This window comes from Ctenopharyngodon idella, chromosome 6 (assembly GCF_019924925.1).
Source record: "Ctenopharyngodon idella isolate HZGC_01 chromosome 6, HZGC01, whole genome shotgun sequence".
Taxonomy (NCBI): Eukaryota; Metazoa; Chordata; class Actinopteri; order Cypriniformes; family Xenocyprididae; genus Ctenopharyngodon; species Ctenopharyngodon idella.
Genome location: NC_067225.1, coordinates 1,533,918 through 1,556,699, shown reverse-complemented (window position 1 = coordinate 1,556,699; position 22,782 = coordinate 1,533,918). Strand labels below are relative to the sequence as shown.

The following is a 22,782-nucleotide window of genomic DNA, read 5'->3' as shown; positions in this document are numbered from 1 at the left end:
AAACCTAAATCAAATTGACATAGGTTGGCTAGTGTGTCTGAATCTCTTATTTTCTCACCAGTGGTTGGACTCTGGTCCACCCAGTAATGTGGTCTGTGTGTGGCTCCCAGATCTGATGCCAGGAGGACTGACCTCCTCTATCTGTGGGAAAGTTTGCCTTTCTGGAGAGAACGAATTGTGCGGAGAGACTGAAGGCTGAAAATGAGCGCGCGGCTGTCCTGGAGACTCTGCGCGAGGGGAAATGGAGCTGAGGTTTGTGACGAGGGGCGCTGGGTCCCGTGGCCCTTTCTTTCTTTCCCTGTACTCTAGCAGAGAGACCTACATGAAAAGAAGGTGTATAAGAGTGACTAAAAGATGCACATAGATGATGAACAGGCATGCAGTTCTGTCCTTCAGTATAATTTCTTAGTATACACATGCATTTTAACATTCACGGGTTCACATAAAGCAACACATGCAAGATCAATTGATGTACAATGATATCATCAATAATTTCAATGAGTATGAGAAAGATACAGCATGCAGTACCCAATGCTGCTATTTAGAATACCACCACATTAAACGCTCATATTAACCCAATCAAATGCTGTATAATAAAATACATGTGCATTTTTTCTTTCAGAGCGAGAACACTTGCAAATCTAACATCATACCATGAAAAAAGTTTTTTAAACTAGGATTATAGACTCAAGAACAAAAGCAAAGAAAAACCCACGTATACATACAGACAGATTCACCATGAGAAATGTTTGTAGATTAGAAAATGAAAGCATCTGTGTCTTTGAATGAATACAATTGGCTCTGCAGCTGTTAACTTTTTTCTTTTTTTTGTAAAGTTAAATAAATTTGCTCAATACAGATGAGGGAGTACATCATCTGGAGATGCAAATGTTATGGACATGCACACTTCTAGATGGAGGCCACTTATTTCATATTCACCATGTTCTGCCCTGGCTTGAACTGGCCCCTTACAGCTAATGCCTGGTACCCAGACAAGCCAGCCAGCTGACTACCAGCACTCACCATGACCCTCTGCCTTGAGAAAAGGGTAAAAGAAAGATTTTGCAAGAATTGTAAGAGCGAAGAGAAGAGAGAAACAGGGAGCAAATCAAAGACAGAGCAAGAGTTTCATGCCAGATAGAGAACCACCATTCATGATTTAAATATATGTGAGAAAAAGGAAGGTAAACAGCAGAGGTTCCCCAGGTTTCCCAAGATTTTAGATGAGTCCTATACTATGGCAAGTCAAGAAATATCCAATCTGTTAATTGGATTTGTAAAGGTAGGATAATCCAATATAGAAGCACATTGATAGGTTAACGGTAAGATGTTCGCCCAAATAATTGAACGGAACATCAAAATTTGTGAGATATCATCTGAAAAATTTTGTATGGAAGCTTGTTTCCGCCACCCATTGGCCGTAGGAAAACAGTGAACAGTGGGCGACATGCATGTAAGCTAGTAAATACATAAATACAGGAGAATTATGGCAAAGTCATTTCAAAGTGCCACACTTCCTGCTGCCAACAGGTGACGCTCTGACTCTAACTGAATATTGCGATGTAGATGTCTTCAGGCCAGGACTATTATTGAACATGTGAAGTTTGGAGCAGATCGGACATAGTATGTCTGAGTTACAACAACTTCCTGTTTCGTGGCGTTATTCACATACATTAGCACTTAGCCAAGTGTTGCATGATTTAACGTGTTTCTAGTATGTTTGGTACTTCGTGGCATATGGAAATGTTTCTGGGAGTGAATTACAGTGTAAAGCATGCCATTTCCTGTTGCCAGCAGGTGGCGCTATGACTAACTGAATATTGTCAAGTAGATGTCTTTAGGCCAGGACTCTTATCACACATGTGAAGTTTGGGGCAGATCGGACATTGTATGCCTGAGTTACAACAGCTTCCTCTTTCATGGCGAAACATCAGACTTTGTCAGGCCGCCACGGACACGCCCTTCAGCGAAAACTCAAGATCTTCGCAATGTAACATCACTAAGGCCTTAAGATTAGACTGACCATGTATAATGTAGTTCTGGTTAAATCTCTATGAGGAATTTATCACAGTGTAAAACATGTAATTTCCTGTTGTCCACAGGTGGCGCTATGACTGTAACTGAATATTGCCATGTAGATGTCTTCAGGCCAGGACTCTAATAAAACGTGAAGTTTGGGGTAGATCCGACATTGTATGCCCTAGTTACAACAATTTCCTGTTTCATGGCGAAACATCAAACTTTGTCAGACCGCCACAGACACGCCCTTCAGCGAAAACACTAGAACTTCGCAATTTAACAATCGCAAAGGCCGTAAGATTACACTGACCAAATATGATGTTGATCTGATTAAAGCTCTAGGAGGAGTTCGTTAAAGTACAACGTTTGGAAATGGCAAAAACTGCCAAAATTTTGCAGAGAAAACTCAAAATATCTCACTGAGTTCATGAGTTTGAGCACGTTTAGGCCCTCAAAAATGCGATTCATTTCAGAGAAAAAGAATAATTGACTGAGCAATTATAAAAGGGTCCTCACACAATCGGTGCTCGGGCCCTAAATATCTTGCATATCAAGCAATTCTGAGAAAAAAAAGCCAATTGTGAGAAGTCGCAATTACCTTTTTTATTTTTTATTCAGTGGCGGAAACAAGCTTCCATAGTTTTGAGGTAAAATAGTCTAATTTATTGTCATTGGATAATAGTGATGTGAGTGATGTGTTGGATATTAAAAGTTTTTATGTCTGTTTGGGAATGGTTGATTTATGAACAGAAGATGTCATTTAGATATGTATGATATGAAAAAAAAAAAAGGTAGTTGGATACCCCCCAGTCCCCCAAATTACAATCAGATGACAGGATAAAGGCTCCGATATACTTCGAGCGAAATCACAGAAAAAACTGATGTGATGTCATTTTGAACAAAATCAGTCCAAAACAAAGTTTGTTTTGGGAGCTTGAAACAGCTTGCCAAAGCGAACTTTATGGCAAAGTGTTTGATACATCATCGGTTCATGGCGATTGTGTAATAGGTAGCTAGACTTTGGGGTTTTTTTGATGTGGAAATCTTCTCTAGTTAATTTCTGCTGTTCAGTCCGTTAAGGTCAGACACGAGTAAAAACATGAACAAACTGGAGAGTTTAATACTGTAAAGCTGCTTGCATTAAAGCAATCTATTGTATAAACTGCTCTATAATAAATGTGATATGACTACTGGAGTGCCGAATTGCAGGGCACGTGCAAACATGCACATCGCTATGATCAGATGCTTTCTTAACTGCCGTTTTCTCACCACTGTCATTTTTATTGTGCTTATTTTGTTACTGAGAGGAAAGTGCACAGCACATTTACATTTTCATCTAAACACTGCTCCTAGCAGTATGGGAGGCATCAGGATGTTCGCCATTTCTGCTCAGGTATTTTTACCCCTAAGCAAAGAGCGAAAAAGAACTTCGCTCTGAGTATATCGGGGTCTTAAACTTACCCTTGGTGTCATATTACCACAGTCGTAGGTCAATAATATTGTGCTATAAGAACTTAAATAAAAAATCCATTTATTTCCATAATAATAGGATTATACAGGATGATACAATGTCATCCTGTAAATGTTAAATGAAAAACAAAACTTGTAAATGGACAAACTGATGTGGCCGTAGGACTTGCCTTCTTCTTTTGTGGTGGATTGCTAGGGTGAGGGGATGTGCTGCTCTCTGAATATCCACCTCCAAACTGTGTGTCCAGATACAGTGAGAGAGAGCCAGACCCCGCCTCCATCAGCAGCCCCTGGCTGCTCAATGTGCTAAAATCAGAGTCAGCCGTCGAAAAGCCTCCCTCTGATTGTGGGACGTGTCTGTCACTTACAGGACCAGTGGGTAGATTGGCATTGAGGGGAGAGCAGGTGTAAATGAGGTTAAACTCTGTCCTAAATGCCTGTTCTCGGGCCTGTGCCTCACTGGCATGTGAAACCAAGGAAGAGTCACATAGAGTGGACACAACAGCTGAGCTGCGGGGAGTCCCACCACCTGATCCACTGAGAGAGTCTGGAGCAGCAAGTGAGAAGTCTTCTGACACAGGAGCTGGGCTTCCACGGCTTGTGGAAAAATCAGGGAAGGCAGTAACCCGTGAAGTGAAGTCTGGTCGCAAACAGGGCTGAAAAGAAAAATGAAAAAGTTTAAAATCAGGAATATATTTCATTCTGTTTCAAGTATTTTAATGAAATATTTAATTCTGGATTTTTTCAGTTCACAAGTGCCATATATTCCAAGAATGCAAAATATGTGGAAAGCACACATTTAGATACATGTCTAATAAAAGAAAGGTACAGGAGCCAAAATTTATTTGTTTAGTGCACTTCCCACATTCCGGTAGTCAGTCACTTTAAATACACTTACTTAATCTTGCAGTTTATAATAAATTATAGTGGCATTTATTATAAACAACAATTATGTTTACTTCATACTTGCATTTTGCATTCCTGCTCTGGATACTATAGTGTTTATAATGTTTTTATCTACTGGTATTATACATTATTTCTGAATAAAGCAATAAAATGTAATACACAGATGATACACAGTGTTGTACAGCAATACTCTCAAACAATGCAGTTTTGACCTGGTGCAACTCTGAGTCAGGTGTGACTTATTTTCCAGACAAAAAAATGTGCAGTCAAACCAAAAAGTATTCAGACACCTTGAACATTTCATTCTTTAATACAATACATTAATACAGTAATACAGTCAAACTACTTCGTCAACACTTTCTGCACGACTCTCAGATAGGGATGCACCGAAATTTCGGCTACCGAATATTTTCAGCCGAAACAGACATTTTAATTAGCGCTTCTCTGATGGCATGTTTTGACTGGGTTCAGCGTCTATTTTGTGCACACAACGTGGATAAGCTACAACAGTTAAACATGTCAGCTGTGTGGACACTAGCTATGGATTGAGAATATTTTTTTTTTTTTTTTTATTTGGTAATGATATGGTTTCTATTTAAAGTCTTTTAGTCTGTGCTGTTTTCTGTTGATGCGTGAATAAACATTCGTAGCACGCCTGGCGTCCAGTAATCACAAAAAGGTTTGTTACTTTTAATATAAAGCAAAGTCTCAACTTTGATCAAATTCGAACAATAAATGTCATTTTGGTGCTCTTTAATACAGCGTAACAAATCACTGTAACATCAGAAAGTATGTTAAAAGATTCAACTTACCGAAATGAATCCTGTCTCATGTAATCACTCAATCAGTGTTTCAACCGAGTAAAGACGTGAATAAAACGGCTTGTAGGCTATACAATGTCACTTAACATTGCATTTACCTCAAGAGAGCTATTCAATTTCCATAAACTCATTAGTTAGCTATAAAAAAATAACTCTAGAGAAGAGCACTTTGCTAAATATATGCACTGTATTACATATTCATTATATTTTTACTTAACCTGTTAGTGATGTCTTTATTATACTGTATGGTTGCATAAATCTGTCACAAAAACAAGTTATTACAGTTTATTGTCGTTTAAAAATTTATATTTCACCAACAAACTGGAGTAGAACAATTCTGTTATTAAAAAGTTGATTTAAAAACTGCCTTATGTGCATTTAAATGTTAGCACAAATTTTGAATTTGCATTTCGGTGCATCCCTACTCTCAGAAATGGCAAAGCCAGCCATTAATCTTCCAAACTTGAGCATGCTATATTACAAACAAACATTAGCACATCCATGTGCATGTATGAGCATTGAAACTTACTTCTGGAGTCAGAGATTCTGATCTGTGCACAGGAGAAGCCTCAGGAGAAGAGATGTTCTGTGAAAAAGAATCAAGTCATATAAAAAATAAATAAATAAATAAAATTATATTATATTTTATTATATTATATTTTATATATATATATATATATATATATATATATATATATATATACTAGGTATTGTTTTCTATGACTACAGCAAATCACAACAAGCTGCTGTAATGAGAGGTCCATTTTATATGTGTGTTTGTGTGTTCACCTCAAACTGTAAAGGTGTATTGCAGCGGCTGGTGGGCCGGGATGTGAGTGGCGAGTACGAAAGCACGGTAGCATTTAGCTTCTCCACTTCCCCACCTAAATAAAGCGAGCAAGGATTTAGGAGCGAATGAAGGGGCGTCATTGGAAGTTCAGAGGGCAGAGGTGGGGTGATGGGGGACAATGGTCGTAACAAAAGTTCAGAGGGTGGAGCTGCTATTTCCGACGAACACTTCAATTTCCTCTTCTTAAATGGTCCTGTCAGCTCTGAACGAGAGAGGCAATATCAAAAAAGAAGGAAAAAAAAAAACATTACTGATTGGTGTGAAACAGAATCTAAATTTTGCACAGCAACCTCTTTACAAGCCCTAGGAACATCTAGCTTACCTATTAAAATAGCACAATATACATCAAATCCGGTTGTTCATTCTACTCTTAAAATATGGACTCTACGCCAGCATTTGCAGTTAAAGGGTTAGTTCACCCCAAAATGAAAATTCTGTCATTAATTACTTATTCTTATGTCGTTCCAAACCCATAAGACTTTCGTTCATCTTTGGAACAGAAATGAAGATGTTTTTGATGAAAGCTGAGAGATGTCTGAATTAAATCTGTTCATCATAAAAAGCAATCAGGTCTCTTCAGAAAATTTAGACTAAACCGCTCGATTCATATGGATTAGTTTTCCAAACTCTTTATGAACTTTTTGAAGCATCAAAGATCAAGTTGCAAAGGCAGTCAATGGAAGACAAACATCTCTCAGATTTTATCAAAAACATTTTCGTTTGTGTTCCAAAAGATGAACGACATGAGGGTGAGTGATTAATGACAGAATTTTCATTTTCAGAGCCCAATACGTAATAATCATTCATTCTTCCCTGCCAAACTAAACTCTGCATTTAAACAATGGCAAGATAAGGGCATTGCTCAGTTTGGTGATCTTTATATTGATGGTCTTTTTTGCTAGTTTTACTGATCTACGTTCTAAATTAAATCTTATTCAAGCTGATCTTTTTCGTTATTTTCAGATAGGTCATTTTGTTAAGGCCCAAAGCCTTTCATTTCCATATATTCCCTCTAAGGCTCCTGCAGACTCTCTGTTTGAAGCTCCCCTCTATCTACAAATCTTTATTTCAAGAATATATACAATTTTCATGTCTTTAAAAAGTGTAGGAACAGAAAAGACTAGAAATGGATGGGAGAAAGAGCTTGGAATAGTATTTTCAGAGAAATTTTGGAGCAGTGCCCTATGCAGAATGTAGTGCCCGATTGAGTTTAATACAGTTCAAGGTTTTGCACTGTAAGCACTTAAGCAGAACACGGATTGCTTCTTTTAATCCTACTTTTGACAAGACCTGTATAAGATGTCACACAGGTGAAGCAGATCTGACTCACATGTTTTGGACGTGCACCACACTTACTGTTTACTGGTCAACCATATTCGATACACTTTCTAAAGTGTGTGAAGTACAACTGAAGCCATGTGCTGAATTTGCTATATCTGGTGGAGCAGATGATGAATCGAGTCTGACTCAAAGACAACTTAACATCATTGCCTTTGCATCCTTATTGGCTTGCAGGCAGGTTTTATTTCATTGGAAATCTACAAACCTGGCTAAAGCATCAGGTTTAATTTTATATCTACACTTGGAAAAGACTAAATATTCAATTAGAGGTTCTCATAAATTTTCTTATATCTGGCAACCCTTATTATCATATTTCTCTGCCATAAATGTACTTCCTAGTACATTTATTCACACACCTCTTTATATGGTAGTCTTGTTTTGTTTGATGCTTAGGTACACCTTTACATATGTCAGTAAGTAGGGTTTATGTTGTTCATTGTTGTATCATTGTTACACCTTTGATTGTGGTATCCAACTACTCTTCCCCTTTTTTCTTTTTTATTTTATTATTATTAATTATTATTATCATTGTCATTACTTAAGTACTGCATAATTTTTATTTTATTTTTCTTGTATCACTATTATTATTACTATTATTATTGTTTATTTTCATTATCTTTTGTACTTTTACGGTTTAATTAACATTCTCTAAGGCAGTCTGTTCTGGATTGGTTGGGGAGGGATTAAAAAAGTAAAAAAAAAAAATACAGTCTCTGTACAAACAATAGCATTTGTCTTTGGAATAAAAATAAAGAGAGAGAGAAAAAAAAAAAAACAGTTAGAACCCAGAATACAATTCACATTCTGCTGTGTTGCACATTCAACAGTGGAGAAAGAGCCATTACCAGGTTTAAACTGGAGAGAGCTGCTGGTGCTGCTGGTGTTACTTTTGTGGGAAGAATTGGACTCCGTTCCATCCTCCAACAGGCCAGATAACATGCTCTCATCCAGCGCTTGTTTCATCCACCTCTGCTCAGACAGACATACACAAAGGCATGCTATGTAGGCACAATAACAATAACATTGAGTCCACTAAGACTTTGGGCAATTCAGCTACAATTTGATCCATGTCTAAAACAACAAATATGAGCTGGAGAACTCTACAAATTAATTTTCAGGGGAAACTCGAGTGACACAATAATGCAAATCTCTTGATCAGTAACTCGTACTAACCTTCTTGCAAGAACCGTATGCAGGGTCAATCATAAAGGGTCGCCGGCGTCTTTCAGGGTTAAAGGGTGAACCAAAACGAACATAGTGTTTGGGGGTAGTACAGATGAGAGGTGAATGAGATAGTCCTGGCAGCATGTTGAGGGTGGTGGCCAGAACTGTGGGGTCAGTGGTGATGCGTAAAGGGCGCTCCACAGACTCCTCCACCCGCTCTGGAACCTTGTCATTTAACCACTCCGTCACCAGGTACTTATAAAAAGAGAGAGAGAGAGAATCACTGTTAAATGACTACAATTACAGCTCTTGAAACATAGCTGACCACAGTATGAATGTAGCAATTTTCACCATGTGTGATTTGCTATATGTATGTGTTAATATGTGAATAAAAGCCTAAATTAAATCTGTTCATCATATTAAGTGATGCCTTTATGACCTTTTTGGATCTTCTAATGCCTTGTCCAAATACCTACACTTGCGGTCTTGGCCACTTGAGCGCGTGTACGCGACAGGAAGTAAGCAAATACACCAAAGTGCAGTGCCCTTAACGCACACTAAACCCACACTATCTCCAATACCGCTTCGGAGTGCATTATGTTCGGGAACTCACATGCCCTAAAATCGCGAGATGTCAATGAAAATGTTAAATTCAAAGTTAAATTAATTAGATATCACATATAATTTGGTAGTAAAACCAAGTGTTGCACATTTTATTGGTGCAAAGATGAGTAGGCTATGTGTATTTTGTACAACATTTGCAACTGCTTTTTAAAACTTAATTAGAAGCACCACAATTTTAATATTGTGTCTTCTATTAGTTACATAGCGACCACTGAACAGACATTTAGAAGTTTATTTTAAAATGCAAAGTATTGAAAATAATAATAATAAAAAAAAAAAAACTCTGTAAACGTGCATTTTTTGCAACACTATAAGTGTGTCCCATCGGGTAATCAAAAGTTCTATACACACACTTGCAATCTTCACGCCTACTTGAACACTTGGGCCAAATACAGGAAATACGTCATGTAAGTACACAAGTGGTCAAGTGCAAAGAGTGCAAGCGTGGGTATTTGGACAGGGCATAAGTTTTGGTTACATGGATTTTCAATGGAGGGACAGAATCCTCTCAGGTTTCAGTTAGAATATTTTAACTTGTATTTCAAAGATTAACCAAAGACTTAAGAGTTTGGAACAACACAAGGGTGAGTAAATGACAGAATTTTCATTTTAGGTGAACTACTAGTTAAAGCCACAACACTACAGTTTTAAGATTTATAAGATAAGATTTATGACACCCACAGTAGAGTGGCTGTAAGAAAAACATGTTCATTAACCCATGAAGGATTTAGCTTGTAAAATGATCTTACCTTTTTGGTTTTTGGGTATCTGACATTGGTCTTATTACCCATCCCTGCTGCAGAGGCAGCTCCATATAGCTCTCCATCTTGAAGATGGCCATAGTTTGGAGCTCCCTCTCCCTGGCCCTGCTCCCTGAGGGCTGACCCCGCACTACCCTCTTCACCCCCGACTAGAACTCCCTCTGCTGCTTGCTGGGAAAGAGCCTGCCGCTGTCTCCGAGCACGCTGGGCTGAACTGGAGCGGTACCTGGAGATACGGCTCTTAGGACGTGGTTTGGAACTGCGGGCAGGTTGAGCTTTAGGGGCAGGACTGGGTGTAGCAGGGGGCTTCTCAGAGTCAATGTCTGTTGTGTCCTAATGACAAGTACAAGTTTGTAAGTACATGCAGCCATTATGAGCTAAAGTTGGGGAGAGAAAAAAAAAACAAACAAAAGTAAAGTAAAAAGTAACTACCACAGTGGCAAAGGAGGTACGCCGCGTGCTGACTCCTCCACCTGCTCCTGTATTTGGTACACAGTTTCCTGCTGTAAGTGAGGGCACTTCTGCCTCCCCAGCTTCCAGTTTGGTTTCTTCAGCTGTAGCCTGCGCTGTACCCTGACCACGTTTCTTTCTCCTCTCAAGGTTCTCAAACATGTGCATTATGGCCTCTGCTTTGCGTTCATCACGAGACTGAGGGGGGCAAAAGGAATGAGTGGTTAATATGGTGAGTAGGGCCCCATGAAATCTATTTTATTTCTTCCCAAATTTCTTTTTATTTCTTCTCAAAACGTGTTTTCCATTTTAATTTTTCTGGATTCCATTTGAATAGTTTTAATGGTTAAATTAAATTTAATATAAATTTAAATTTAAAAAAAAAATCATCTAATTTCTAATCATATCTATTAATTAAAATCTTATACAATTTATCAACATCTTATTAAAAGTTTAACAAAAATTACATTTATAGGGTTCTATGAAATCCATTTATTTTTCCTCAAATTCAGTTTAATTCTTTCCAAAAATCCATGTTTTCCATTTTTAATTTTCTGGATTGTGTTTTAATGGTTTAATTAAATTTTAATAATCAAAAAGCATGTCTAATCTATGGAATTCATCAAATTTATAATAATGGTATTATTTATTAAATTGAATAGAATTATTATAATCTGTTAAAGTCTTCACAATAATAGGGCTCTTTGAAATATTAAATTTTTTCTGAAATTCTGTGATTTATAAATTCAGAAAAAAAATGTAAACAAATTTATTATGAAAAAATTGTAATCAAATGAAGGCATAAAACATTAACAATTGAATTAATCTTGTAAAAAAAAAAAATGTCAATGTAGATGAAGTAGATGAAACAGACACTGGTCCACTATATCATTTTGATTAAGTGTACTGTCCTACTTTAATTTATCCATCCAAATTTTTGCCAGATTCTGTGACATTCCGCATTATACTGTTTTTTTTGGTTTTTTTTTGTTTTTTTACTGGATTCCGCGATTCTGTCCATGTTTTCCACATCTCGGAAATCATAGGGCCCTAGGTGAGACCACTGGCTCTGTGTTAGAATTAGACAGTATGAACTGATTCATAACCGTTCTCCTCTGATGAAAGCTTACACGTCTGTTTGGTATTAGCGCTCCATTCTCATCCAACTCCTCTCCATTCTCCAACTTCACTCTGTCAATAAGAGCATCCTGTAGCACAGAAACAAGCTCAGCTTCATCATCATCAATCATTATTATCATAATTTCTCAAAATATCTGCAATAGAGAAGTAGACACTGAGGACTATTTTTTCACAAACATGTACCTCTGTATCACTAACTCCCTGTGTCTCATTTGCATCTTCCAGCAGGTGGTTGCTCTCATCAGACACACCGGTTACGAGCCTGTCCCCTTCCATCTCTCTGCGTCGGGCTCGTCTCCTCCTTGTTTCAGCTCCAGGCGGGGCAAAGTGTGAAGACTGAGGGGATGGTAGTTGGAGGGGGCGGAGATTGTGTCTTTGCACAGGACAGTCCTGATTGCCCTTATGACAGGCACAATCCACTTTATAATTACTGTGGGGAGGATCAGAGGAAAAGAGTCAATACAAACTTAACCGAATAGCAGTTTATCTAAGACTCATACTAGGCCTTAAGAAACAAATTTGAGTGACTAACCAGCAGCTAAACTCATAGTCAAAGCCAATAGTGACTTCAGAATCTTTTGAGATTTGAGCAACAGCGTAGATACACAGGTGAATCATCCCCTCTGCTATCATGTGCCGCACCTGTGTTAGCATTAGGACAAAAAGAACAAAATAAGAATCAAAATTTAGTCAGGCTGTCAAGCAACCCTACCACATCAGCGGTTATCAGATAACACCAGAATCATCTCACCTCAGCGTTGGGTGTGCATGATCTTCTGATAAACCGTGCATCATTGCCAAATGTCCGGGCATCCACACACATCTCCACTTCATTGAACTTGGAGTAGAACAGGACAAATGGATATGGCCTGGAGTGGAGATAATAGAAGGAATCAGGAAGGACAGTCAATTTGCAATAAACATTTTACAAATGCCATTAAAATGAGATTCAACAAAATATTAGTATAATTAAGATAAGAATAATTAAAGGATTAGCTGACTTTAAAATGAAAATTACCCCATGATTTACTCCCCCTCAAGCCATCCTAGATGTATATGACTTTCTTCTTTCATATATAATATAATCAAATATAATATCGAATATAATTGGAGTTATATTAATAAACACCCTGACGCTATCAATCTTTATAATGGCAGTGAACAGGGGTAACAAGTTTGACGCTCAAATAAGTGCATCCATCCGTTATAAGCATACTCCACACAGTTCCAGGGGGTTAATAAAGGCCTTCTGAAGTGAAGCATTTGTTTAAGAAAAATATATATATTTCACATGTTATAAAGTAAAATAACTAGCTTCCGGCCAAACTGCCCTACGGATTCTACTTGTGTCTAAAAATGTAACTTACGAGACGCCATGATGTACTATGCGACATCCTACATTATACGTTGCGTAACTTACGCTTTAGACACAAGTAGAAGCCATATGGCCAGAAGCTAGTTATTTTACTTTATAATGTGTTAAATATGGATATTTTTCTTACACAAAACACATCGCTTAACAGAAGGCCTTTATTAACCCCCCGGAGTTATGACAGATAGATGCACTTATTTGAGCTTCAAACTCATGACCCCCGTTCACTGCCATTATAAAGATTGATCGCATCAGGGTGTTTATTAATATAACTCTGATTGTATTCGTCTGAAAAAAGAAAGTCATATACACCTAGGATGGCTTGAGGGCGAGTAAATCATTTTAAAGTCAACTAATCCTTTAAGATAAGATCAAGTAGATGTTGATAATATACAAACACACAGATACTCTCACACATACACACTTACTTTTTGAAAAAATGTCCGTTGACTTCAAACTGCTGTCTGAGCATGACTTTGCCTCTATACTCAATGATGAGTGTTTCAGGGTCTAAATTCCGTGCAGCTCTAAGAATCTTCCTATGTTTCTGCACACGTGTTACACGCCCCAGCTGTAACTATAAAAGAATTATAAATAAAAAATTAATTAAACAAAACAGTACACTACATTTGAAAGCAAGTTTTTAATTCAGTAAATCAATTTTTTAAAGCAACACATTTTATATGACATTATCACAGATTACTTCACTCAACAATGAAAATTCTGTCATTAATCAATCACCATTATGTCATTCCAAACCCGTAAGACTTTTGTTTATCTTCGGAACACAAATGAAGATCTTTTTGATGAAATCGTTTCTGTCCCTCCATAGACAGCTACGCAACTAAAACTTTTACGCTTCAAAAAGTTCATAAAGAGATCGTAAAACTAATCCATATGAATTGAGCGGTTCAGTCCAAATTTTCTGATGAGACTCGATCGCTTTATATGATGAACAGATTGAATTTAGGCTTTTATTCACATATAATCATTGACCAGAGAATGTAAACAGAAGCTCAACCGAACCTGCTTGACGCGCAAGAACAAACCTCTTACGGAAGCTCAAACGTGCTGCGTAACATGAGAATAAACCTCACTGGTTCTCGCACACGTCAAGCAAACATGCTTGAGCTTCCGTTTACCACAACTGATGTGTGATTTGATGAATGTTTATATGTGAATAAAAGCCTAAATTCAATCTGTTCATCATATAAAGCAATCGAGTCTCATCAGAAAATTTGGACTGAACCGCTCAATTCATATGGATTAGTTTTACGATCTCTTCATGAACTTTTTGAAGCATCAAAGTGGTAGTTGCAAGCTGTCTATGAAGGGTGAGTAATTAATGACAGAATTTTCATATATTTAAATATATGGCATCTTATCTATACAATGGCTAGTTCCGGTCCTTGAATTTGATCAGCTGAGTGGCATTCCAACAGTGCCGATATGACAGTCCTACAGCTCTGGGACTTTTGACTGTGATCCAGATAAGCTGTCAGTCTGTGCAGTAATGGTGACCATGTTTCAGTGACCCTTTCTGCAGGTCACATTGTTACACCAGTAGGTGTTGACTACCTATCTTTATAATCGAATCACTGACTCAATTGCTTTATTCAAAAACACTCATTCATTCAGGAACAATACACCACTATGTTGTGTTCCTCATGCTGCACACAGGATGCGCAAGCCTCAACAGCGCAAACTTGTTACCATCAGTACATTATACAGTATATTATTATAATCCACCATCAATCACCACTTACACTAAATGAATCAGGGCTCCAGACTAACTTTTCCACTGGTTGCACTGGTGCTACCAACTTTCTCAGTTGGTCGCACCAGCACGATTTGGTCGCACTTTTTTTTTTTTTTTTTTTTGCTACAACATGGGATTAATCAATGCATCCTGATGAATAGTTGTCTTAATCTGCATAACGTAACCTTAGTTTTGCACTGATGTAAAAAGACTGACAGTGACATGAGACCTCATGTTGTCAAAATGTTTTAATCTTTTAACTATCAAATCAAAAAACTATCGGTCGAAAACAGACGGTTGGACTTTATCTTTGTGAAATTATATGCTACACACAAAAAAAAGCATGAAACAAAAGTAGACAGGCGGAATGCGACGCAAATTGACAGCAGGTGGCGCTTATGGAAGAACAGTGATACAGCGTTTCCTCGGTTACCGCTATAAACAAAGAAATAGCTAATTTATTCAGAGGTTAAACGAAAATAAAATGCCACTGCCATCGAAACTTTTCTGAAGACAGCAAGTTCCCTTCAGAGATACATTCATATAAACCCTCACCCCCAATTCAATATATGTATTTTCTTCCTATATTTCGAGCATCGTGAACAGTGAACTGCTCTGCCTGCTACAGAATTTTCTCCTCTTTGCGTCCGTCTTCAGCATCTCTGGATTCTTGTTAACGGCCGTTTACAGACTCAGGCATGATGTGGGCTATTTACCTTTATCACTGTCCCAGTAGCTCCCGAAAATAACAGAAAAATAAATACAAAAAAATACAGTACAGACACTGGAGAAATGTAATGTATTTTTGTACTCATATTTCTGTTATTTTCGGGAGCTACTGGAACAGTGATAAAGATCTACCAGTCGATAGCGATCGACGGGTTGGCGACCAATGAAAGTTGTGCCTTTTCTTTTTCCTTTGCTCACTCGGTTCCTCCCTGTCCGCACCTGTGCTCTCGTCATCAGTTGTGTCTGTATGCTGGCTTGTTGGCTCGTCCTTTCCACCAACATCCTTGACCTCCAAAATTTGCTTTTTAAAGTATTCCGCTATTGACCTTTTCATTGTAATATGGCTTAATTCCTAAATTTCCCGAACTCCTAAATGGCGCGTTTTATCATCAGTGTGCAATGCGCGTGTTGGCTCTCTAGCGGTTAATAAATAGAACTGCACATGAGTCTTGCGGAAGAACATTGTAGCCGGAGCTACTTCTCTCTGTTTATGTCTATGAGGTGTCACGCAGGCACTGGGCTACTCCGCAGCGGAGCTGAGCCGACCGGTCTAAAATAGTCCGAATATAAACACTCATTATAGGCGTACCGTAGTGATTCAGGATAAGACAAAAACACGGTTTGGAAAATGGATTCATGATGTACTCATTCATTATATACATTTTGTTAATTTTGAACAAAAAAGTTAAGGACTGCAGCAGCTGCTGATACAACGCCATTCTGTTGCGCACGCGCGAATTTAACTGAGTGCATGACCATGCACTCACACAAATGCAACCACATCAAATTTTAACTCGCACATTCTCAAAAAATGGTCGAATTTTAGTCGCAGTCTGGAACCCTGTGAATGCAGAATCATTCTCGCGTTTTGGTGATTAACGTTACATTGTGTGTGTGTGTGTGTGTGTGTGTGTGTGTGTGTTATGACGTTTAATCAGGCTCTCTCTTGTCGGGCAAGTAAAATTCTTTTTCACTTGATCCTTCAAAAATCCACTTGTCCTGGATAAGCACACAATGTCGAGCCCTGTCAGTCCTACTTTTGATTTATTCATCCAAAAGTTGACAAATTGCATTACATTCCACATACAGTAAATTCCATTTTTTTTATGAATGGATTCTGCGATTCCGTACGCGCATCACGGAAATCACATGCCATGATATTGAATTTAAGACTTTCTGCTCCAGTTTAAGAAATTTTTAAGGTCTTAAATTGTGGAAGTACAAATTAAAACTTTTTAAGACCCGCGGAAACCCTGGGTTATATACATTTAATAGTAAAAGGAGGGTAAGGAATTAAGGAATTTAGAAACCGTATTGTTCATAATAACCCTAACCCAAGAAAATTTTTTAGAGAATTTATTCTTTCCACTTAGCTCCTTTACTGAACACCATTATTATATAATTGAAGACTTTACACTGTTGCTGGATAGATTAAAATATCATGCTTTTTAACGCGTCTGACGGAGTTGACACAAATTAAGTTCCGAAGTGAATAAACATATTTTTTTAGAAAAAAAAAACATTTTCAGAAAAACCTGTTCCCTTACATGGTTCATTAGCGGAGACCTTTGTCTACAAATATATTAGTTAAAAATAATGTATTATTAAATAATAAAAACTAACTTATCTCAAGAATCAGTGATATATATATTTTATTTTTTCTTTTATACTATTTATGATATTTATGACTTGATAAAGTCTTAAGATTTAGACGATCCATGAAAACCCATCTATACCTGCATTTGTGAGCCCAACACAGTGTTGTTGCAAGCCAGTTCTGTTCGGTTAATGGTGTCCATGGCAACAGTAGATGGGTTTGGGGAGGAGTTGCCATTGGCACAGTAGTGTTCGAGGAGGGTTTGTACATCAGCGCTGTACTGGTTAGCCAGAGCTTCCTCATACTGGTCGGTCCACTGCCGAATTCGTGTCTCCCATCCTTCTGTTGTGTTCTCATCCAGAACACTGGCCTCAGACGCAGAGTTCTGCAACAATCAGAGGGTGTATTAGATTTAAGCTTGATCGGATAACAAATGGAGGAAGATGATGATTTCAGTCTTTGGCAATTAATAGTACTAAAGCTAAATGCACAAGACTGAAGATTGTTGCATTGCTCACAATTAAAGACTCACATGTAGGTGCGCACACTTCACAACTGATCACCATCTAGATGACATTGTCTATACTGTACATATCACATACAATATTTCCAAAGAAGATATACAAGTGGATCATTAGATAACACTGCATATTTGAGTCCATACCTTCATCCTCATGGATTTTCTAGAACCCTCTCTGTAAGCCTGTAATGAGAACAGAGATGAGAACAGAGAGGATGGGAAAGCTCTGACAGTCAGTTACTGACTTTTCACATTCGTCGTTTTTGTCGGCAAATATTGTGCATGTATTTGTTGTTGTACCTTAACTTTCTTGGCTTTAGGGGTAGTGCGCGTTTTCTCTGTGCTCTTCTTTCTCTTCTTGACTTTGTTGTGTTTGACTCTTTTGACAGTGAGAGTGATGCTAGTGGGTGTGTGCTGAGTGGCCGTGTACGACACAGCAGAGGCTGACATGTCCTCATCTCCACTCTCCGTAGCGCTGCTCTCGCCCACTGGAAAGGAAGATGCACATGAGAGCACAGTGACACTGGTGAGTTTGAATTTGAATTATTCTTCAGTGTGTAAATGTAGAGATATAAAAGAGAAATACCCAGAAAAACTCTTAAACTTCATTCCACATTGTGTCAGAAACGTCAAAATACAGGTATCACTGAGGAGGGAAGCGAGACATCTGAAACTAGCCACTGCTTTGATCATTATATTTAAAGAGTCACCCTGCGAACATCTGTAACAGTATTCTTAATACTCCTTAATGCCTTGTTAGTGTAACTGTATCAATTTATGTATTACGTATAACTGCTCAACTATAATGTATTTGGTTTCACTCAATATTCACTCAATATTACTCAACATTCAATATTCAACAAGATTTGACTGCACTGACACTATGAGTGCACAATGAGAACTGAACTGAGCTGGATGATAACATCACTGTTTTCTCCAAAGCTGCTTTATAGCTGAATTGAACTAATTTAATAACTGATAATATTTAAAACTGAACTGACTGCTTTGAAACAATGTTGTACAAAGCGCTATAGAAATGAAGGCAGGGCTTGAAATTAAGCTGCCTGTCACGTGACAAATGGAGCGCAGTGAAAGGCAGTGATTGTCGGCTAATATTAACCAACCTAAAATCTGCTTTAAAGTTTAAGAAGTTTTCTGGATTATGTACGGTTGATAAATGTTTCTATCCAATCTAATTTGGAATAGAGGTTCTACAAAGGGTTCCGTCAGTGTGCCAATCTTAGGAACCCCTAATAGCACCTCAAGTAAATTTAATTTTTACAGTGTGTATAACTTTCATGTCACCTTTCTCTATCTATCTAAACTATTTTAAACTTTGAGACGACTTTGTCAAGCCAACATGAAATTTTTTTTTCATGACAAAGTTTACCTATATAGTTTTACTGCCATTACCTTTTTTTTTTTGAGCTTATTTTTTATTTATTTTTCCTTTCACTGTTTGTATCGTTTTTATTGATCATTTGGCAATGTTGTAAATACATAAAACAATCTTGCTGATAAAATACTTTGAAACTAAAACTGAGAATCAAAGTGATTCAAAGTGAATAAAAGTGTGTTGATTGTCATCTAAGGGAATGAAAACAGTGGCCATTTCTCAATATGCATTCTTAAGCGATCTTGCGTGTTCTCGTACTACGTCATCATCAATTGTCAATGTTCAATTCCAATACTCAAGAACGCAAGTACAGAGGATGCATTAGAAAGTTCCCAGATGCATTCTTGATATCGAGGATGCATCGAATGGTATGGAAGCCTGTAAGCTTTAAACTTCTCGTTCTCACATAAGAGATTCCCGCTGCAAGCTTGCAAATTTGTGATGTTTTGCCTAATTTTAATAAAGTGATAAAGACCTGAAAAAAGCCTGCGGTATTTTTATTGGCATATTAAAAAGAATCTTAACATTGAAAGAGCATAAAACGAACATTAATCATACATATTCATTTTCACAAAAACACGCGGGAAATTAAAACGATATAAAACACTATGAAAATGTCTATAATAATATAAAATGTTTTAATATGATATGACATTTGTTTGTGATGTTATGTTGTATTTACTGTGCATTGGCCACTACTTATATGTTGGGACGGTCAGTTGAGCAACAAGATCGCAGCACATCTCAATTCTCACAAGGATGCGTTCTGTGTCCTTCCGAGTTCTTTCTTTCAAGGTAGCCTGGCAAGACCGGTCTCCACTAGAACGCATGTCCGTTCTTTGCGTTCTTGGAATTGAGAAACAGCCAGTTTTACCTGAAACATTCTCTGCTTTTCTGCGTTGCCCGTCTAGCCCTTTCTTCTTCTCCAGACCCCTGCAATAAGAACACATTCAGTACACATTCTCCATCCATTAGAACAATAACTAATTGCCATGACATGCAGTGAAATTACTGTCCACTGTTCTTATGAGGCCAATAAATGCTATGATGATTCAGCCCATTTACATTTACACAAAGCTGATTTAAGGCCTAGACATTTAAGACCAGGCATGAATGTGAAGATGTTAAAAATGAAACCATGGACTTCTGCAAAAATTCCAATATATACCAAAAATTCCAAGTCCAATAAAGTGAATAAAGTATTGATCATTGCCGATTTATTTGTTTTAAAAGGTAAAAAACACAAAGCCTCACCAGCCAGTAAGATATAAGCTTAGTAGACATTGTAGACATTTTCCTATAATCAAGCTATGACAACATTTTACAACATATTGGTTATATTTCAGAAATGGACTGTGCTTCACATTAAATCAAGTGAAATCAGTATTTTAAAGATTTATTTTTGGCGTTTGCCTTTTATTATGATAGGACAGTATGTAGGCAAGAAGCGAAGTGGAAAAGAGAGAGAGGGGGACAGGATCGGGAAAGGTCCATAAGCCGGGAATCAAACTTGGGTCGCCTGAAGCGCAATGGCACTATATGTCGGTGCGTTGCCCACGAGACTATAGGCATCAACAAAATCAGTATTTTCATATGGCATACAGCATGTTCATGACTGAAGTGTACTTTACTTTTTTCAGGTATGTAAACTTTAGAGGGTGATGAAACTGTTTCATTCTCAGTGTAAGTAGTTTTGATGAGAAAAAAAAACAAAAAACAAACAAAAAAAAAAAAAACACTAAAGCACAGTACAATCTGAAATGAGATAATTGAAATACTAATCACCCACCTGCAGTTCTCACACTTAATGAGGAAGCCATCCTGCATTAGACAGCACTGACACCAGGGAGGTGGAACTGCGCCCTCCACAACCTCCTCCTCCTCCGATGAGCTCTCACTGTCGGCAGAGTTGTCTGGTTCATTGGTGGGGAAACAGGGTCGTGATCGTCCCAGAGTGCCATTGCGTTCCGTATGGGAGAAAATGGTCTGGGAGAGTGGGGAGGCAGGAGGGGTGGGAGGGGGTGGAGCTCCATAGTTATGATCCTGACAACACACAACGGAAGACTGTTGCATCTTCAAACAACGGTGTTCAGGCACAACAAAAGAGAAAAGGAAAGAGAGAGGGGGAAAGAGAATGAAAGGTGGGGAGCAGGGAAAAGGGGCAGGAAGAAAGAAGAGGTGGGAATGAAAAACTAAAAATGTGGCATTCAAAAGTGAACAATAGTTAATGCTGCTAAGAATGTTTGGTTTAAACTTTCTTAAACTACAACCATAAAACAAAGGAACTTCATTTAAGTAAACCTTCATTTTTGGAAAAAAAAAAAAAAAAACTCCTTGTGATGTTCATCATTTGTGAGTTGCTTTGGATGAAAGCATCTGCTAAATTAAATTGCAATTATAATATCTGTGCAGGTTGGTTTGCAGATATGTTCAAGTAAGAGGTATTAACTTTGTGTCTATGGGTGTTACAATAAACTCTTTTCATTGTAAAGTCACTTTAATTTAATCATGTGCACCAAAACAAGTGAAGCATTATACAAGAGTTTTTTTTTTTTTTTTTTTTTTTTTTTTTTTTTTTTTAAATATGATTCAGCACCATGAATTAATGAGGTGCTATTGGGTTACACCAGTGGTTCTCAAAGTGTGGGGCACACCCAGCAGAGAGGGGAAAAAAAAAAAAAAAAAAAAAGTAAAAACAGCCGTTGCAATGGAGTTCAAGTGCGTAGATAGTGGCTGCTGCTCTGCTTTTATAAAGCGGCACAAAACGCCAATTCCACTGAATTTTTCTTCAAACCGTGAACTTGTCACCCTATGAACAAGTCCGACATAGAAGTTCCTTGCCATAGAAAAGCACCTCTTTAGCAGACAGAATTACAAGCCTTTGCCATATTCTGGCAAGAAGACATACGAGAAGCTGAGCTCATGAGATGCTGTCAAAAGAGCTCACTGCAGCCAGAGATTATACATTGTTCATTAGAACATAACTTAAATTAAAGATTATATTAGAACATGACTTAAATGAAAAGTTATGTTCTAATCTATTATTCTCTCTTACTGCTATATTTTTCAGTTTGAGAACCACTGGGTTACACATTTATGCTAAAATGACAATATAACTGACAATATAACAATATATATAAAATATAATAAAAAGAATAAAAACAACTTACAGCATAGGGCAGGCCACCATATCCATGATTCTGTGTGTTCCCACAGCTGCGACTTGAGTAATTTTTCTCGTTTACTGCTGGGCTTGCTTCAACTGACTCAGGACTGAGAGAAAGAGAGATTTTTTAAAAAGCGTTGAAATAAAAATGCTAGTTAGTTACACATGTAACTGCTTCTGTAAAATCCAGATGACCACAAGAGGCAGTGTTTCACTAGTGGATCATTGCAACGCCAGTCAGATAGATTGAGTGAAAACCAACAACAGGACATGTCACAAAATGGGCTGCACTCTGAGGATTTTAAAATGACAAAGATCTAAAGGTGGTCACTTGGAATTCAGAGAGTCACTACTGTTCTGTTTCATTCCTCCTGACTACCAGAATCAGTTCTAAGCACTAGTAGATGACCCATACCAACACAGACACAAGGAATGCTTCTCAACTGAAAAGTAGTTAAGGTCCACCATAGTGATCTGCAGAACTGAACATGTTGAACTGAAAAAGTAAAATGAAATGGTGGAAGGATAAGCCCAGTCTACCAAGAAAACTCCATAGAAGGTAACCCAAGATAACGAGACGCTTCTAGTAGAATGACAAGTGATACCACAAGGTAGGGGCACTGGGCCTTCCTGTAGATTAGAGTCATCACCACTTCAGGAAGTGGTTTGAGACTGGTTGTTGAAACCACATATGTAA

The 22,782-nt window shown here is 37.7% G+C and overlaps 1 protein-coding gene across 8 annotated transcripts in view; it reads right to left on the bottom strand.

The window, feature by feature from the left end:
* Positions 1 to 22,782, bottom strand: part of setd5 (SET domain containing 5) — a 50,432-nt gene that overhangs the window by 3,887 nt on the left and 23,763 nt on the right. For 3 of the 8 annotated variants that reach the window (XM_051896002.1, XM_051896000.1, XM_051896003.1), the window contains 20 exons: positions 22,090 to 22,192; positions 20,709 to 20,992; positions 19,794 to 19,852; positions 17,824 to 18,011; positions 17,668 to 17,706; positions 17,143 to 17,388; positions 13,347 to 13,495; positions 12,298 to 12,415; positions 12,079 to 12,188; positions 11,730 to 11,976; positions 11,537 to 11,614; positions 10,389 to 10,604; positions 9,945 to 10,289; positions 8,581 to 8,826; positions 8,253 to 8,376; positions 6,006 to 6,268; positions 5,746 to 5,802; positions 3,660 to 4,145; positions 940 to 1,032; positions 59 to 318 (listed from right to left, as the gene is read on the bottom strand). In XM_051896002.1, coding sequence (XP_051751962.1) covers positions 59 to 318; positions 940 to 1,032; positions 3,660 to 4,145; positions 5,746 to 5,802; positions 6,006 to 6,268; positions 8,253 to 8,376; positions 8,581 to 8,826; positions 9,945 to 10,289; positions 10,389 to 10,604; positions 11,537 to 11,614; positions 11,730 to 11,976; positions 12,079 to 12,188; positions 12,298 to 12,415; positions 13,347 to 13,495; positions 17,143 to 17,388; positions 17,668 to 17,706; positions 17,824 to 18,011; positions 19,794 to 19,852; positions 20,709 to 20,992; positions 22,090 to 22,192 — 3,711 coding nt within the window. Of the gene's footprint in view, positions 1 to 58; positions 319 to 939; positions 1,033 to 3,659; positions 4,146 to 5,745; positions 5,803 to 6,005; positions 6,269 to 8,252; positions 8,377 to 8,580; positions 8,827 to 9,944; positions 10,290 to 10,388; positions 10,605 to 11,536; positions 11,615 to 11,729; positions 11,977 to 12,078; positions 12,189 to 12,297; positions 12,416 to 13,346; positions 13,496 to 17,142; positions 17,389 to 17,667; positions 17,707 to 17,823; positions 18,012 to 18,109; positions 19,853 to 20,708; positions 20,993 to 22,089; positions 22,193 to 22,782 lie in introns of those variants that run through there. The other 5 variants (XM_051896004.1, XM_051896005.1, XM_051896006.1 and 2 more) reach the window with 5 other exon arrangements.